Source organism: Manacus candei, unplaced genomic scaffold (genome assembly GCF_025592945.1).
Source record: "Manacus candei isolate 608988 ecotype Guabito, Panama unplaced genomic scaffold, ASM2559294v1 h1tg000223l, whole genome shotgun sequence".
In the NCBI taxonomy this organism is placed as follows: domain Eukaryota; kingdom Metazoa; phylum Chordata; class Aves; order Passeriformes; family Pipridae; genus Manacus; species Manacus candei.
In genome coordinates this window covers 238,433-256,472 of record NW_026138271.1, presented here as the reverse complement: position 1 = coordinate 256,472, position 18,040 = coordinate 238,433, and the positions used below count along the sequence as shown (strand labels likewise).

At 53.2% G+C, this 18,040-nt stretch overlaps 1 protein-coding gene across 27 annotated transcripts in view; it reads left to right on the top strand.

Moving 5' to 3' along the window:
• Positions 1 to 18,040, top strand: part of SCRIB (scribble planar cell polarity protein) — a 102,278-nt gene that overhangs the window by 8,079 nt on the left and 76,159 nt on the right. For all 27 annotated transcript variants that reach the window (XM_051774733.1, XM_051774730.1, XM_051774726.1 and 24 more), the window contains exons 2-6: positions 10,802 to 10,919; positions 11,154 to 11,232; positions 12,599 to 12,688; positions 13,368 to 13,424; positions 17,248 to 17,311. In XM_051774733.1, coding sequence (XP_051630693.1) covers positions 10,802 to 10,919; positions 11,154 to 11,232; positions 12,599 to 12,688; positions 13,368 to 13,424; positions 17,248 to 17,311 — 408 coding nt within the window. The remainder of the gene's footprint in view (positions 1 to 10,801; positions 10,920 to 11,153; positions 11,233 to 12,598; positions 12,689 to 13,367; positions 13,425 to 17,247; positions 17,312 to 18,040) is intronic.

The following is an 18,040-nucleotide window of genomic DNA, read 5'->3' as shown; positions in this document are numbered from 1 at the left end:
GAGGTAAATGGTAGAGCAGTTCAGAAAGGGGGAGAGGTCCTTGGATAGTACTTGGGGTACGTTAGGTTTGGCTGCTTCACCTGTAGCCAGGATGCTCTCCGTGAAATGACCTCTGCAGGTCTCTCCAGATTAATGCTTTTGCAGTAGAATCACAGAATCACTGAGGTTGGAAAAGACCTCCAAGACCATCAAGTCCAACCTTTGACCGAACACCACCTTGTCAACTAAAACACAGCACTAAGTGCCACAATTATTTCGTACATCCCAGTATTTCAGTGGAAAATGCCTCTGGATGCCCCATGCCTGCTACAGGGAGTTCTGGTGGCATTTGTCCTTCAGACTCCTCCCATCCCACTGCGCTGGCCCGAGGTGGAGGCTGTGTGTACTTGGGTTGTGCTCAGGGCCCCTCTCTGCACGCAGCCGTATGGAGATCGGTCTGAGGGCATCAATAGCTCTCCAGTAACCCCAGTCCCTCTCAGCTGCAGGGGGTTAATTGTGGTGCCCTGATCTAATTCTGTCTCAGGATTGCCTTTCTGTGGCCCTGGATTGGTTTGTCGTTCCATCTGGACCAGAGATTCTTCCCTGCCATCCTGGCCCTGTGCTGTGTGCCAGGGGCAGCTGCCGCCCTGGCCCGTCCAGAGGGAACGGCATTCCTCAGTCCTGCTTCAGCGCCTGGGAAGCAGCAGCTGCTGAGCCTTTGGCTCGGAGACAGCTTGCTTTGTCTTCACTGGAATGTATTCCCCATGCTTAAGTACTTTTATGTATTTGCAATGCATTCCTCAGGGCCTGATACGGGGTTAAATAGTCGGAAATCCGCGGCTCTGCGCGGGGAGGGCCGGGAGCAGGGCCGGGAGCAGGGCCGGGAGCAGGGCAGGGAGCAGGGCAGGGAGCAGGGCAGGGAGCTGGGCAGGGAGCAGGGCCGGGAGCAGGGCCGGGAGCAGGGCAGGGAGCTGGGCAGGGAGCAGGGCCGGGAGCAGGGCCGGGAGCAGGGCCGGGAGCAGGGCAGGGAGCAGGGCAGGGAGCAGGACAGGGAGCAGGGCAGGGAGCAGGGCAGGGAGCAGGGCAGGGAGCAGGGCCGGGAGCAGGGCAGGGAGCAGGGCCGGGAGCAGGGCCGGGAGCAGGGCAGGGAGCAGGGCCGGGAGCAGGGCCGGGAGCAGGGCAGGGAGCAGGGCAGGGAGCAGGACAGGGAGCAGGGCAGGGAGCAGGGCAGGGAGCAGGGCCGGGAGCAGGGCAGGGAGCAGGGCCGGGAGCAGGGCCGGGAGCAGGGCCGGGAGCAGGGCAGGGAGCAGGGCAGGGAGCAGGGCCGGGAGCAGGGCCGGGAGCAGGGCCGGGAGCAGGGCAGGGAGCAGCCTGCCTGGCGCTCTCCTCCCGGCTCAGACCTGCACAAGGGGCATGTGGGGGCCACTTGTGTTCGGTGCCCTCAGCGCCCTGCCCTGCCCTGCCGGGCCTCTCGTGCCTCTCCTCCTGGCTGTGGGCAGGCAAGGAGTATCCTCCCCTCCCGTGCCCTTTGCTGTGGGTCTTGGCTGCAGACCCAAGCGTGGTTGTGCTGGTGCTTGATGTGGCAGCGGTGTCTCTTTGGAACTCAGCGGAGTTGTCACCTTTTAGGTGTTGGTAATGTGGCCAGAAGAGGCTGAAGCCAGTTCAGGATCTGGCAGATGCTGAGGAGTGGAGAAGGAAACACTGCTGGAGTTGGAGCCAGCTGGGAAAATCTGGTGTTGGGGGGGCAGGTGGTCTGCATCCACTGCCTGTGGTCTTGTCCCACACCTGCTGAGGCAGTCAGACCGAGTCCGTGGGTAACTAGCACGAGGCTCTACCTGGACAGTGGTTGTGGTGCCATTGCTGTGGCACCAGGGCTGCCCCTGGGGCTGGGGAGCAGCCATTCCACTGCAGCTTCAAACTGATGTTCCCTCCTCCCAGCAGTGTGATCACTTGTTTGGCCTCTGCTCCCAGTGATCCAACCTCGTACTACCTGGAGGCAGTGGGCTCTGCTGGAAGTGGACCTAGTCCTGCTCTGCTGAGGGAGCTGTGCAGCCTGCAGGGCTGGCATCCTGCCCGTGCTGCCCAGCCATGGGATACAGGTCTTTCTGGTTCTGTGGCCTCACCTGTGCCATGCTGGCTTTGAGCACGGTGGCTTGGAAGTGTCGAGTTTAACCTTGGAGCTGATCAACTCCCAAGTGTTTTGCTTTGCAGTTGCTCCTTCCGGCTTCCAGGCTGGCTTTCCCCACTGGCACAGGTGTCATAGGTCTTCTCTCAGCACAGGTGTGAAAGGGGGGGACCCGAGGTCGGGTCACACTCCCCTGCCTGTAGTCTCTGGGCAGGCAAGGTGGGGGTGTGTGCTCCCACATCCCAGTGCCTGGCTGTGGAACACACCACAGTTTCTGCTTCCCCCAGGGGCAGGTCTTAGGATGTCAAGCCTGTGTTTAACTAGGAAAATGGAAGTGAAACACAAGGCTCAAATACATGATCTGGTTTCACTGTCAGCATTCAAGGTGTGCTGCATTGCCCTTGCTGATGGATGGACAGATGGACTGACACCTCCTGCCCGTGGTGCAGGGTCCTGTGCATTTGTCCAGGCTGGAGACAAACACAAAGCTCAGCTGGGAGCCCAGCCCATGGTGGCTTGGGAACCAGGCCCTCTTGCTCATGAATCACTAGGAGAACTGTAATTGTTTTCCTGCTTCACAGTCTGATTCTGCCTTTAATTAAACCTGTACTGTCCCACTGGAGGCAGGGACTGTGCTGGCAGGGCTGGACAGTTGGACTTGAAATTCTCTGAAGAGAAATGAGAGGTGAGGAGGACCTGTCCTTAGCACAGGCACTTCCAGGGTTGGAAGGGTTGGCAAAGTCTCTGCCTTGTATCCTTTTAGTGTTGGAGGAACTGTCACACAGCAGGTACCGCTGGGGTGCTCGATCCGTGCAGCAAAATCATCTGCTTCCAGTACCACTGGCTCAGGGCTGGTGTTTTGGGGCAAGCCTGGGTTGTCACAGGTTGTTTCCGAGGAAGAGGAGGTGCCTGAGCCCTCCTGTTAGGGCAGCAGAGCTGGGAACACTGTGATGGTTTTGTCTGCAGAAGCAGGAAGGGTCTGTGCCATTCCAGAGTGAAGATTTTGTTTGCAGTGTAGAGCCAGTTCCTGTTCTCCAGCTGTATCAGTTGTCACCACTGTGTTTCAGAGCCGTTGGCCTGTATATGAGATCGTTGTGGCTCTGTGGTTAAGCTGGTGCCTGACTCCTCTTCCCATGTCCTGCTCCCCTCCAGCAGCACTGTGGTGTCTCACCTCAAGGGATGCCTTGTCATTCTGAGGATGCACTGAAACCTGCCTAAAGCCAGCTGGGCTGAGGGGAGGAACGTCCCCATGGCCTGGTGGCACTGGGCAGCGGCCCCCCTGCTGTCTGAAGGAGGGGTGCTGGGGCCAAGGCAGCATCCATGAGCACAGCTCCTTCTCTGAGGAAGCTGGTAGAGGAGCCTGGGCATCCATCTGCCTTCCTCCCTCCCTCTTGACACATGGAGATGGCTCTCCTCCAGGTACAGGTGGGAACATGGGGGCCAGCCATCGGAGAAGAGACAAGGTGATGTTGGGGAACAAAGACTCCCACGTCCTAGTCCCATTCCCCTGGAATTAGGCGCCAGGTGAAGGGGGGAGCTGGAGGTCAGCCTCAGGTAGGCCAGAAGCCCCTTTTTTATAGCCTCAGGAAAACATAGAGTTGTGATGCTGACCTGGGAGGGGTGATCAGTCTGCATGCAGACATGGTCCGTGTTTTCCAGGTCCCAGGCTCGACAGCCAAATCCTTTCTCTCCTTCCTCGGGAGTGAAGATGCCTCTTCCTGCCGGCAGGACGGGAGCTGTAGGACGGGCTCGTGTTGCCATCGTGTGTGCAGTGGACGGGCACAGGGCACAAGGCTCTGGCCCTTGCAGGCCGGGTGCTGGCGTCGCAGGCACCAGCATTCCGCACGGGAATGGTGGGTCTGGTGGATCCGTCCTCTTGACCTGCCATGCACCTTCAGACTGCCCGGATTGTGCTGGGGCTGCAGCCCATTCCCTCCTCCTGTCTGAGCAGCAAGGCTGGCTCCACCAGCCCACCGTGCCACTGTGGGGGTGGCTGTGGTGACCCAACGCTGTCAGCCCCAAGCTGGGCTGGCTCTGTCCCTAATCCTGGCTGGGGAACAGTTGGCCTTCCAACCCTGCCCGGGATTTTGTTGTTTCTGGGAAATGGCATAGCTGACTGGTGGCTCAGAGTGTTTGTCCTGATCCTTTTATCCATTGTCCTTTCTCCTTTTTTCATTTTCCACCTCTTGATCTGACTGAATAAGTGAATGGGGGGAGGACCAAGGCTCTGCCAAGCATCGAACTGCAGCAGGAGGGAGCTGTGGGGGTGGTGTCTGAGTTCCCAGAATCACTGTGTGGACACCGTGGTTCTCTCAGCCTACTTAAGAGCTCCAGTAACCCTTCATTCATGTCCTGAGGCTCTGCTGCAGCCTCAGCACTAATGCTGGGAGCTTCATAGACACAAACACGGACAGTTAAAGAAGCAGGATTGCGTTTGGAGAACACGTCATGTCAGCAAGCTGGGGAAACACAATTTGGAAGCTTTGTCATGACAGAGAGGGGGATGGAACCTCCTCCAGATGGTTCCTTACAGACAGAGGCTGGGCTAAGAGGGCCCCTTGAGAGACTGCTGTGTACGTGTCACATGTGACTCTGGTGTGTGACACGTGTGGGACTTTGCTGTGTGTGTCCGTCATGTGACGTTACTGTGTGTGTCTGTACCACCCTGGGTAACCTGCTGTAGCTGACCCTGCTTTGAGCAGAGGTTGGACTGGAGAGTCTTGAGAGATCCCTTCCAACCTCAGCCCTTCTGTGGTTCTGCTGGACCCACCTCCATGGTGCAGATTGCCTTTTGGAGCAAGCTGCTGTCTGAGCAGCCTTAACCCTCACGTGTGTCCTGCTACCTGCCCCTTTGCAGTTTTGGAGCCCTCGGCTCTCCGAAACTTCCCCTGCTTTCTGGGTGTGCCTGGTAGCTCCGTGCTGGTGTCTGCAGCCTGTGGGATGCCTGCCTGGTGCTGCTCTGGGCTGGGTGAGGACTGGGCTGGCTGGTGCTGTTCTTTCTGGCAGGGCAGGAGGTGGCTGGTGCAGCCGGGTTTGGAGCAGGGCAGTCAGCTCCCCACGCAGTGAATGAGAAAGGGGTGCAAGGGACCTGCTGTCCCTGCTCAGGAGTGGAGCATCTCCCTCTCCTAACGCTGGCCAGTGCCACCTCCAGTGCCAACTGTGCTGCTGGGGACTCGTCATGACACAGTGGGGACAAGAGGCCAGAAGCTCATTTCTGAGTTGGGTGGGTGTCTCCTCCCTCCTGGCAGCCCTCTGCTTTCCCATGGGCCAGAGCTGGAGCTAGCCCTGACCTGACTGAAGTACAGGCACAACACCACCTGATTCCTGAGCTCCCTGGGGTCGAGGACCTTTGTGCTTGTGCCTCTCGCTGGGTGAGAAGCTCTGCAGTGGGTGTCAGGCATCCTTGTGTTATCAGGGGAAATCATGTCTGGGATAAGCACCTGGACATCAGCGTGTGAGGCTCTGGACTGCCCCAGTGCCAAGGTGTTCCAGCTCCTCAGCAGGAGCCAAAGGTGAATCTGCCAACGGAGCTTGTGTTTGCTGCTACCAGTGTGTCTTGTTTCCATAAACTGGCTGAGCCTGTTGCTGTTTCTCTGGGTAACCTCAAATCCAACCTGCGTGGGAATGTTCCTCAGGCAGGACTGACCTCACTACTGAGGGTGAGTGAGGTACAACCAGGGTGGCTCTGCTCAGGATCTCACTCTGAAGGGGATGTTTTGGGCACAGTTTTGACTGTCATAGCATGATCCTGCTCTGGCCAAACTGACTCCAAAGGCAGTGCTCTGAATCAAGGGGTTCATTAATAATTGTACAGGATTTTCATCCTTTCTCACTCCTGCACAGATCAGCCAGTTGGAGTGAGTCCAGAGGAGGCCATGGAGATGATTAGAGGGCTGGAGCACGTCTCCAGTGAGGAAAGGCTGAGAGAATTGGGATGGTTTAGCCTGGAGAAGAGAAGGCTCTGGGGAGACCTTACTGCAGTTTTTCGATACCTACAGGGGCTCCAGGAGAGCTGGAGAGGGACTTGGGACAAAGGCCTGGAGTGACGGACGGGGGGAATGGCTTCACACAGACAGAGAGCAGGATTAGATGGGGTATTGGGAAGAAATTTTTCACTGTGAGGGTGGGGAGGCCCTGGCACAGGTTGCTTAGAGAAGCTGTGGCTGCCCCATCCATGGAGGTGTCCAAGGCCAGGTTGGACAGAGCTTGAAGCAACCTGGGCTAGTGGAAGATGTCCCTGCCCATGGCAGGGGGTGGGACTGGGTGGTTTTGAAGGTCCCTTCCTTCTGAAATCCTTCTATGGTTTGGCATCCCACAAGTGCCATCACGTAACTTCCAGTCAAAACAGGGTCCAGCACTGAAAACCCCTTAATGGATGTCTCAGTTCTCCAGTTAAGGGAAAAAAGCAGCACAGTAAGGACAAAGGTGGGTTTGTAGGGGGGAGCTGTGTGACTCCTGGGCATGCAGTGGTGACTGGGGGATGTCACTGGGCAGGGTTTGGCACATCAGGGGCTCACACGTTCTGCTGGTTCCCTCCCTTGGGGTGATACTGGCCACACTCAGTATCTGTCTGGCAGCAGCAAGGGACATTTAAGGGTTTTTATTTGGTTCTACAGGGGCCTGTGAACCACCAGAGTTGCATGGCTCCCTCTGCATACAAGGACCCTTTTACCTCTTTGAGGATAATTATTTAGTGGACTTCAGAAGCCCAGGGGAGTTTTGGATCCTCCATGGTTGGAGGTTTGACCAGAAAAAGGCTTGAGCAACCTGCTCTGGCCTCATCCTGACCCTGCCTTGGGCAGGAGGTTGGACTGGAGATCTCCCAAGGTTCCTTCCAACCCGAATTATTTCGTGGATCTGTGATAAAGGTCAGTGGTATATAAAGGATTGGAAGGATATTACAGCAGTGTACCTTTTGACTGAGAAATCCATGGATCTGTATTGCCTTTTTTTTTTTTAAAGATTGAAGTAACTGAATTTCATTTTGGAACTTAGAGAAAACCCTTGAATGACTTCTGTGTTTGCCTGCGTTCAGCACTCAAAGGGCTGCTGAGGGAGGATGTTGAAAACTGCTGCAGAGCCTGGATTTTCTGCCCTTTTTTTTTTTTTTTTTGCTATGTTGTAATTTTGTGGAGCGTTTCTTATCTTTTGGCTTATGGTGCTTTACAGACTCTTTATACCTGTCACTAATTAATGACTAATTACTGTATTTCCAGTTGGTTACACTGTGGTTGCTCTGCTCTGGGTATTGTAAGGGTTTATGCCCCTAAATCTTACTTGCAGGACAGTTTTGTAGCTGTTTTCCATCTTATCCCCCCTGTGAACACCCCCATGCTCCAGGAGTGAATATCCTTGTAATACATCCTTGATTTAAAAAGACTTCTCCCACCAGTTACCCAACTACTGTTATATTGGTATGCTCTAACCTTCAGCTCTTTTGAATTAGTGATGACTTCCATCACACTCTACGCTCCAGGATTCCAGTGTGCTGCAATCCTTCTGTGCTGCTCCGGGATTCCTGTGTGTTGGAATCCTTCTGTGCTGATCCAGGATTCCAGTGTGCTGCAATCCTTCTGTGCTGCTCCAGGATTCCAGTGTGCTGCAATCCTTCTGTGCTGCTCCAGGATTCCTGTGTGTTGGAATCCTTCTGTGCTGATCCAGGATTCCTGTGTGTTGGAATCCTTCTGTGCTGATCCAGGATTCCAGTGTGCTGCAATCCTTCTGTGCTGCTCCAGGATTCCTGTGTGTTGGAATCCTTCTGTGCTGATCCATGTGGGCTTTGGGCTTCTGGGCTGCCAGGAAACAGTGAAAGATTGTGCTTACCTTATTTTCTTCAAACTTCTATTTTTGATCTTCTCTCAGTCCAGTTTGGACTCTGAAGGGTCTGAGTCAGGCAGATTTGATGATGTTTTATTTTATATATCAGAAAACACTGAAGTTATGGGAGTTTCACCTTACTGGAGACATTCAGTGTGGTGCTAAATCCAGAACTTGTGCTTTGCCACCTCTGGGAAATGGGCTGAACTTTGATTAACAGAAGGGATAATTGCCAGTCTCCAGAGACACAGATTCAAGGCTTCACTCTCAGTTCTAGTGACAATTTTTAAATTAATTTGTTCTAATTTTCCACTGTCACAGTGAATCTCCTGCGCAGCCCTTGCTTTGGGAATTGGGCCACTGGGCTGACAAGCTGAAGTCCCCAGTTCACAGAATACTGAGCTGGAAATGACATGGAAATTCGTGTCAGAGACAGCATTTGCAGCTCTTGGTCACATCCTCTTGCCATCTTTGGCAAATATACAATCTGAATTCGAGCATGAGAACACTGTAATTCTCACATTTATTTTTTGTGCCCACCACTGATGGCAACTGGCTTGTTTGATTTTTTTGTCACATGTAAATATTTTATTCAGGTCCAGTGTAACTGACTCTGGCAAGTGGGATGTGGCCTCCTCAGTTCCTGTGTGGAGGGCTGTGCCCAGCTCTGGTGACAGTCTGGCAGCACTGGGGGGTTTGGGAGAGTTTTATTTTTTTTCTAATTATTATTAAAAAAAAAAAGAAAAGAAAGAGCTAGGTGAGAGAAAATGCTGTGTGTAAACGCTTCCCAGATATATTGCTGTGCCAGGTACGGCATGGGTTTGTTCCAGTTTATTCTAAATGTTATTTGAAGGTGTGCACATCTGTTCTGAGGCTGCCTGAGCCCATAGGCAGAGGCACTGCAGCCTGGGCTGTGCATGTTCTGTCCCAGTGGTTATTTTCCAACATGCAGACTCTGGCAGGTCAGCATGATGTCTTGCCTGGAATTTCCTTGCATTCTAAAATTAGGAGAAGGCTCTAGGAAACAATAGCAAATCAAGTCTCTAAACTCCTGCTCCCCCTGAACCTTTGTTGTCATTTAGACTTTCACCCACTTCCTTCTCACTGAGCTGGTTTGCATTAGATAAACTAAGTTAAACTAAGTTAAACAGAGCCCACGATGAAACTAAGTTAAACTAAGTTAAACAGAGCCCACGATGATCAGTGGTGAGAGGGCTTACTTTTCATTTATTTACTCGTTATACAATTGTTATGCTACTTTGGGCCACCAGGAGTGTGAGTTTCCCATCGGTGCTGTTCGTCCCAGAGCACTTTGTGTGTCAGGGGTGCTGTGGAAGTGGGACAGCTGCTGGGCCCTGGTTTGGTGCCCTCAGACACACTCGTGCCCAGCAGCGTGTCCCGACGGGGATCTGGGAACTGCAGAGGTTTCGATCTGCAGCAGAAACTTCTCCAGGTACACCACCAGGCCCCATGGTTGTCCCTGCTGAAGGGCTGAGCAGCTCCATCGTGCTCTGCACCTTGGGGGGTTATGTTTGCTCCACCTCTTCATCCTCACCCCTCCCTTGTCTGCTCTGTGCTCTTGTTCTCTGCAGTGTTGTGGGGGTCCCACCACCCCACACCTCACGGTACCTCCCGGCTGTTCCTGGGGAGGTCTATCCCAGCAGCTTTTGTGCAGGTGGATGCCTGGAAATGTATCACACTTGAGGAGGGAGGTTCAGAGCTCATTCTGGTTTGATCCCTCTCAGCCTGTGCTGCATGAGCAGCCCTGACTCTGTGTTTCTTGACCTGTGAGTGATCTTAGGGTTCCCTGTGCTGCTGTGACCCCCTCCCTGCCTCTGCCGAGGACAGACACAGGGTGATGTGGATTAGAAGTGGCTTCTGTGTGTCACTGCACAGACCTGAGTTTGTTCCAGGTCACTTCTTAAACAATCTCATTTTCTGCAAGTGGCCCCAGGTTGTTTGTTTATTATTCCCAGCACTCCAAAACAATCCAGGAAATGCAGCAAACACCCCAGCCCTGGTTCCCATCCTGTCCAGGATCCGACCTCCGGCAATGGTTAGAAGCAGCTGCAGGATTTGCTCAGTTGATAATTACAGTCCATTGTGTTTAGAAAACTCACCGGGCCTGGTGGTGTCTTGGAGGAGCGTGATTGATGGATCGTGGAATTTGCCATCTGCAGCAGATGGAGTTATGGAGCCAGGGTGGGTGTGAAGGGGTTAGGTGTTGTGAGGCCCCTTCCAGTCACCATTCCTATGGCTGTTGTGTTTGTAGAAAGGAATTTTCTTTCCTTCTCTAGTTTTGTGTTACTTGGGCTGGACAGCTCACCTTGGCCTTTTCCATCCGGCACAAGGGGCACAAACACCCTCCCTGATTGTGAGAGGGCCTGCCACTGATGTCCTGATAAAACATCCTGAGCAGCAGATGTGTGTGATAGCGGGGGCAGCACTTTGGACTGGAAATCTCCCTGTGTTTCTCCCTGGCTGGCTTGCCTGGACCAGACTCAAACTCGAGTGTCTGTCGCAAGCTGCTTTAGAGTGACTTCCCCGTGGTGCTGGCTTTGAGAGCCTGAGGCAAACTCTTATTGTAGGAAACAAGGAATGTCCAGTTTGTATCCTACACGGGAGGGAGAAGAAGAGTGGGATAACAAATACTAAATGAATGATTGAGCTAAACTCATTTATGCCTCTATTCTTTCACCATCATCCCTTGTAGCCTTTCGTGGGGGCTCATTCATGCAGTGACTGCCCTGGGGGCCTGGCCAGGACAGGGGTTATGGGAGCAGCCAAGTGTCTCGGGGATGGCCCTCAGGCTTGTCCTGAGGTGGGGAGATGGGTTTCCCCCAGAACTGCTGCTGACCCAGTTGTGTCTCTCTGTCACAGCCTTTCTTCAGGCTCCTGAACCTGCGCAAGCTGGGCCTGAGCGACAATGAGATCCAGAGGCTTCCCCCCGAGGTGGCCAACTTCATGCAGCTGGTGGAGCTGGACATCTCCCGCAACGGTAAGGCTGGAGCTGGGCAGGAGTGGTGCCCAAGCCCTGCAGTGCTCCCGGTGCCCTCTGGCTGGGAGAGGCAGTGCCCTTTCCACACCCTGTGGAGCAGTCCCTCGGGGATCCTCAGCTGGGACAATGAGGTTGTCTTACCATGGCTCAGGCTGCCATCTGTACCTGCTGTCCCATTTTCCACATGCTAGGCTTTTCTCAAGCCTCTTTTGTTCTTTCACCTATTTTTTCCAGACATTCCAGAAATTCCTGAAAGCATCAAATTCTGCAAATCCCTGGAAATCGCAGACTTCAGTGGGAATCCTCTCTCCAGGTAAGAAGGCATATGTGACCAATTAGTCCAGCTGAGAAGAAGAGTTGAAGTTGCTTATTCTCCCTGGCTTTCTCTGGTCTTCATCTTGTTATTGTCTTCCTGTGAAGCCAAGGCCTGGGATCGCCCTGCCTGTGCCAAACCTGCAGGTGTCTGCTCTCCTGGCAGGTGAAACACTCAGCTCAGGGAGGAGCTGCTGTGTGCTCTTTCCTCTGCAGGGCCTGTGCCTTGGATTGATGAGCCCTTAGTTGTACTGGTGTCAGTGATGAGGACTTTGCTCCTGGAATGAGTTTGTTGCTCCCTCCCCATCCCTTCACTGTGGTCACAAACCAGAATGGACATGGGCTGACGCTGCAGAGGAGGAAAGGCCTGTGTGGTGCTCTGCCCTCTCGGAGCCCCCTTTGTGCCCCCTCCGTGCTGCAGAGGAGGAAAGGCCTGCATGCTGTCCTTTGCTTCCTCTCAGCCCCCTTTTGCCCCTTCTCAGTCCCTTTTCCCTTCCTCTCTTATTCAGAACTGATGACAACTGTCTTTTGAACCCCATGTTAGGTTGTTTCCCTGATATCTCAGTGCCCTGAGCTGTGCCCGAGTGGGAATCTCTGCCTTGTCTCTCAATCCTCTGTCTCTACAGTTTTAATCCATAATGTTTGGGAATTCAGTGTGGCTCCCCTGCCTTGAGGAGCCGTGTTTTTGGGCACTGGTGTTTTGCTGCACTGTCTGTCGGGGTCCCTGCAGGGGCCACTGAGGCCCCAGGTGCCCCCTGCACTTTGTGCTCAGGGCAGGTGCTGCCCAGGTCTCCCTTTAGGCAGATTTAACTTTGCTTCCCTCCTGTGGTCCTGGGACAATCCAGCACTTCTTCACTAGGTGTTATTTGTCAGAGCCTTTTCCTGGCCCGGGTTGAGATGAGTGTGGGGAGACGGGGGCTCCAGGGTCTGCCTGCAAACAGCAAAGGAATTTCTTCCTTCAGGATTTTTCCCTGTTCTGTCACACCTTGGAGCTGTTGTGATGGTGCTTGGTCCCAGGGAATGCTGCAGTGAAATATCCTTTGTTGGGCACTTGTAGTGCTTGGGAGCCCTCTCTGCTTCCAAGTCCAAATGATCCCATGGCATGATTTAGTGTGGGATTCATGCTCGAGTACTGCAGAGCTGAGTTTGCACACCTGGACAGGTAGTGTCTTGTGCAAGGGGCTTTTTGGTCTTGGGAACAGAACTTGTCCTGCATCAGTAGCCAGACTCAGTGTTGGTTCCTGCCTGTTTCCTTTCCATGTCTTGATACTACTTGGGAGAAGACTGGCTTAGGGGGAATTTCGGTGTTTTGGGGCATTCAGTGCTTTGTACACAGGATTAATGGAATTTTGTTTGTGCTCTCACAGGCTTCCTGAGGGCTTCACCCAGCTCCGGAGCCTGGGCCACTTGGCCTTGAATGATGTGTCCCTGCAGAGCCTCCCCGCTGACATTGGGAAGTGAGTATGACCCTGTCCTGGCAGCGGGGAGAGGGCTGGGGTGGGGACAACACACTTGTGGGGTGGGGACTGGCAGGACCTGGAGGGATGAGCCAGAGGCAGCTTCGCACCAGTGCTGGCAGTGCTGTGTGGGCACCCCTGAGCCTTGGTTTGTTAAAAACCTTTCTACAAAGGTTCCTGTCCTGGCCCCAGCAGCTTCTCCTCCTGTGGTCTGTGGCGCAGTAAGGAGTGATTCAGGCTTCTCAAATCCTGCCTTTCCCTATGTTCCTGGTGCCCATTTGCCCCTTTCCAAGCAAATGATGACTTTGGAATTATTTATGCTGCTGGAAAATGGTTCCGTGGGACTTTGCCCATGGGGTACAGTGCCCTTCCCATGGGCTTTTGCTTTCCACACTTGAGGGATTTTACCTTTTTGGGCTGGCAGTCCTGTTGTGGTGGCGTGTTCCTTGTCCTGAGTGTGGGCACAGTGTTGTTCGCCGTGACTGCACCGAGCACTCGCCTCCATCAAAGCCATTTCCACCCCCGCTGTTTTTGTTCCCCCATCTCCATCCACGTGTGCACACTCATGCCTTGTGCAGGACACGAGGGGTCATCCCAGGGGAAGGGAGATGAGCAGCTCCTTGCATCCCTGAAGCCCTGTTCAGTGAACCTGGCTTTCTCGCTCCCTTTTCTCTTGCAGTTTGGCAAACCTGGTGACTTTGGAGCTACGTGAGAACCTGCTAAAGACTCTCCCCACGTGAGTGTGTGTCTGGGGGCTGTAGGAGGCTCCTGCCTCATCATTCTTGCTGCTTCCTTAGGGACTGATTCCTCAGGGACCAGTGCAGGCTCTGGCACTTGGCTCGGGAGGGCACAGGCTGGGCATCCGGCTGCGTCTGGCTGAACTTCAGTAAATTGGGGTGAGGAGGGAGAGGATGGTGCAGGGCTAGAGAACAGGGAAGGATGTTCAGAGCCTCTGTGCAATCTCTGTGTCAGGATTGATTTGTAATAGACAGGGTTCCCCAAAAAAGCTTCTGGAAATAGTGAGAACCATTTTTCCTGGAGAGGTGGAGCAGACAATGGATTATTTTGGAAAAAGAGAGAAAACTGTACGGATATGGGCATAGGTGGAGCTCTATGCACAGTGAGGTTTATGGTTTGAAGAGCAGCAGGATACAGCTGAAGGTACATTTTGCTTCTGACATGTTTTGTTGGGTATCCCTCCTGGTTGTTCTGGATGGGATAACTGCCTTCCCTGCAGCAGACAAAACATAAGCCAGCAAGAGAGAAGAGGTAAGTGTTGTTAAATGTTTCGGAGTTAGGGACAGGGATGAGTTCCTGGTAGGGGACCTGGTTAGTGCAGGTGATGCTCTCAGGTGGCTGGACGTGGAGAACTAACCAGTCCGTACAATAATCTCTGCTTTGAGCCATGATAGTCGTTTGTTCAGTTTTCTACCCTCCATCAGCTCTGTCAGCTTGTTTCCTGCCTGCTTATCCATCCCACTGATGATTCCCCAGCTTTTCCTGTTGGTAGGGATTCTACCTGACCCTTTTTTGAACAGCAGCATGTTTTGGGCCACACAAACTCCTCCGTGAAGGTGTGACACATGCAGTTGTTATCACCTGTTCTCAGGGCTCTCTTACTGTTCCTGGTGGGAATTCAGTTCAGCTGCTGCTATTTTTCCCCTTTGCTCCTCTGGTTTATTTGAGGGAGAGGGCAAGGGAGACAGCTGGTGATCCCATGTTGAGGCATTTGGGGCTTTAGTCTGGCTGGTGTGATGGCCATGCCTCCCTCGGAGATGCTGCTTTGGCTCAGCCTCATGCTCTTGCCAAGGTTATTTCCCTTGGGACCTGCAAACACAGGCTTTATGTGGCACCAGTTGTATCTGCTTGTAGAATTCCTGCGGCAGCTTCAACTCAGAGGACAAGACCCTTCTAAAAGGAGCTAAAAGGACCTGCCCTGGTCAGCTCCCAGGCCTCAGGTCTGGTGGTTACACCACATAGAAGCACAGATCAGAATCACACGATCACCTTGCTCTGGTGCCAGAGTCACCGGATCTTTTCTGCACAGAACTTGTCAGCAGTGATGCTGTCACAGAAAGGTGATAGGAAGGGACCAGCTGAGATGGTCCCGTGTGGAATATCACCACAGGGAGAAAACAAGAGCCAGAGCTCCTTATCACAGAATCCCAGGGTGGTTTAGGTTGGGAGGGACTTTAAAGCTCATCGTGTTCCAAGCGCTGCCATAGGCAGGGACACCTTCCACTAGATCAGGTTGCTCCAAGTCCCATCTGGTCTGGCATTGAACACTTACTCCAGGCTGAGAGTGAGCGAGCAGGAGGAGTTTGGGTCCTGGTGTTGAGCCCTGCTGCTCTCTGGGCCTGTGCCTGGGTGTTCATACAGGCAGGTACCACTGCTGGGTTCCTCCGTGTCGGTGAAGAGGTGCGGTAGCTGCGTCCAAAGCTGGGCTTTCAAGCTGCACTGAAGATGGTCCCCATGGCTTTTCACCATCTCAGAACCAGCAAGTGTTTGAAGTCTGAGAATCCAGTCTGTGACCAAAGCCCTTGGGTCTCCATGGAGAACTCTCATGCCCAGTGCTCCCATGTTGCCCTGTGGTAGATCAGGGTGCCGTGCACCAAGATACTTGTAGTGTGCTATGAGGTGTTGGAGTTTTTCACTGGAAGATTAGTCTGGGCTTGATACTCATTCTGCAGTGCAATTCCAGCTTCTTTTCATCTTTCTTCAATTCCCCAAATTTTATTTTGGGATGACTTCCAAAAGTAGGAAATGGATCTTACAGGCCAAGGCAATTCTGATCACATGTGTCAGTCAGATATGAGATCACAGTGGGCAGCCAAAGCCATGTCAGTGGTACTGTCAGGTTCCCTGCCCAGGCCTGAGGCTCTGGTACTTACTCTGGCTGCCCATCATGTCCAAGAACGACTCTAAATGAGTCCAGGTGACCTTGCCAAAGAGAAGAATGACTTACCCAAATGGCTTTGTTTTCAAGGTTCCTGAGCCCAGTGGGTAGATGGGCTTCAACACTGAGAATTTGGGATGACATAATCCATCAGTGTCGTTTTGGGATTTGTTGTTTTTGTTCAGCTCCTTGAAATATCCAGCTTGCAGTGACCTTTACTTGCCAAAATTCCATTTCATTGGTCATTCTTCTGCTATCGACTGAGTTCTGAAACAATTCAGGTTGTACAGCTGATAATCACCCCTCGTCTCTCCCACACAGATGGGACACAGCCAATGACTTGGGAAGGGCAGCTCTCAGTGGTGTGTTCTCATGGAATAGTGGAGGGTGATCTGTACTGAGGCCTTTTGCCAGTCCTTATACATCAGCGTGGATTCCACAGCTCACTTGTCCCTGTTCTGGGAATTCAAGCTGTGATGGTGCAAAGGGACAGTCAAGGCTGCATCACCTTTAGAGCAGTCAGAATCGATGTGCAGTCGTGGTGAGGGAGTGCTGTGCAACAGGATCCTTTGGATGATTCTGTTGATAAACCTTTGCTGGAGTTAATGTCATATCTCAAAGTCCACACTGCATGCAGTAGGAACTTGCTTTTCCAGCATAGCCCAAACGTTTTTACAGCCTGGCCCAGGCAAGGCAGCTCCCTTTTATTGCAGCCCCAACAGCCTTGCTTTGGGTGGTGTTGACAGGTGGAGCTGTTTCCAGAGGAATATGAGGATTTCTGTTTTGGGACAGTTCCTTAGGAAGAGAATAAAGCTGTTCCTTGCTGGGGGAGTGGGCAGGGCTGGGCTGGCAGCTCTGCCCTAGAACACAGTGAAGGGCAGCAGCCCCCCTCTGGGGAGGTAGGGTTGGAGCTGATGGGTCAAACTCAGGAGTGAGGACATGTGAGCACCTGGGCCATATCAGGTAAACCCACTCCTGGGTTTGTGGGACTGCAGGTCTTGTCCTTCCCCAGGTGTGATGTGTGGGGTGCTCGGGATGTGTCCATGGGCCACTAGTGGGGACAAAGCTGTAGGTCCTGTTCAGTGTCTTCATAGTGAGCTTCTGTCTGTACATCGTGACCTCGCCTGAGACATCGTACCACTGTTGTCTTCCCTTCCTCTTCAGCAGCATGGGCATCCTGTTTGGGGAAGCTGAGGTTGTTGAGTTTGTCATTCCTCCCTGTCCCTGCAGCTGTGTTCCCCTTGCCCCCAAACATGTCTTGTCTGCCAAGTCCCTCCTGTTACCTGTCAGTCCATGCCCTGGTCCCTGTCCTTGCTGCAGGAACGAGTAGTGACGTGAAGATGTGGCTGGTCATCTGTTATGGTTTTGCTCATTTTGTGGTGGGAAGGGGAGAAGGCAAACTGTTATCAGTGAAACTGGCTGTACTGGGACTGCTGGTGCCTCTAAACTCAACTCCTTGGGGCCGAGGGTCTGGCTCGGGGAAGGTACCAGCTCCCTAAACTGCTCGGCTCAGAGGGACTGTGAGAAAGGTCAGGATTGCCCCACCTGCTTTAGGAGTTACTAGAGATCATGTGATTTGTGTGATGTGTGTCCCAGATGTTAACCTTCCGCTCTTTGTTTCCTGTTTTATCTCTCTCCCCTCTCTGCCCCCTGTGCCTTGCAGTTCACTCTCCTTCCTTGTCAAGTTAGAGCAGTTGGATCTCGGTGGCAATGACCTGGAAGTACTGGTAGGTGAGGGCTGGTGGGGAGGGAATGTGGGTGGTTGGTAGGGGCAGACCCTCTGTGCAAGCAGGTGGATTTTCACCTGAGATGCAAAGAAACAGACCTGTTTGGGAAGATTCTGATTTGCCCAGCATGGCCCAGTTGTTCTTCCCAGATTAATGTTCTCTTCATGTGTCAGCCCTTGTGTCTTGTGCCCTGCTGGCCTCACACACAGCTCGCTCTGCCCTTTCCAAGTTCTGGGATGGTAATTCTTCCTGTCTGGCTGCCAAGGATCTTTCCGAGGAGCCTGTCTGGTGCTTCCCTTCTCCTCTGTCCTGCACTGCCCCCAGCTGTTTTTCTTCTCATCCAGCTTCCTGCCTTTCTCCTTTCTGATTTGATTTCTGCCCTGTGGAGTGCTGGGCCATTCCATGTTGTCCCTGGCAGTAGGGGCAACCCAGTGTGGGGGCTGTCTCCATGGAGGGCTCAGTGTGTGGAGAGCCAGGGCACAGTCTCAGAATTCATCTTGCCCGGGTGTTCAGGGACACCCAGTGACATTCTGTAACTTTGCAGCTGTGGATTAAGCTGTTACTGGATCCTGCTCTTCGTGTTCTGGAATGGGTTTTGGCAGAAAACCATCAAAACTGGGAGGCAAAGGGGTTTGTGCAGCTTTGCTGTGCAGAGGCTGAGCTCACCTGTGAGAACAGGTGTCTGACATGTGAGCCACACTGCAGTGGAGCAGGAACTCCAAACCCAAA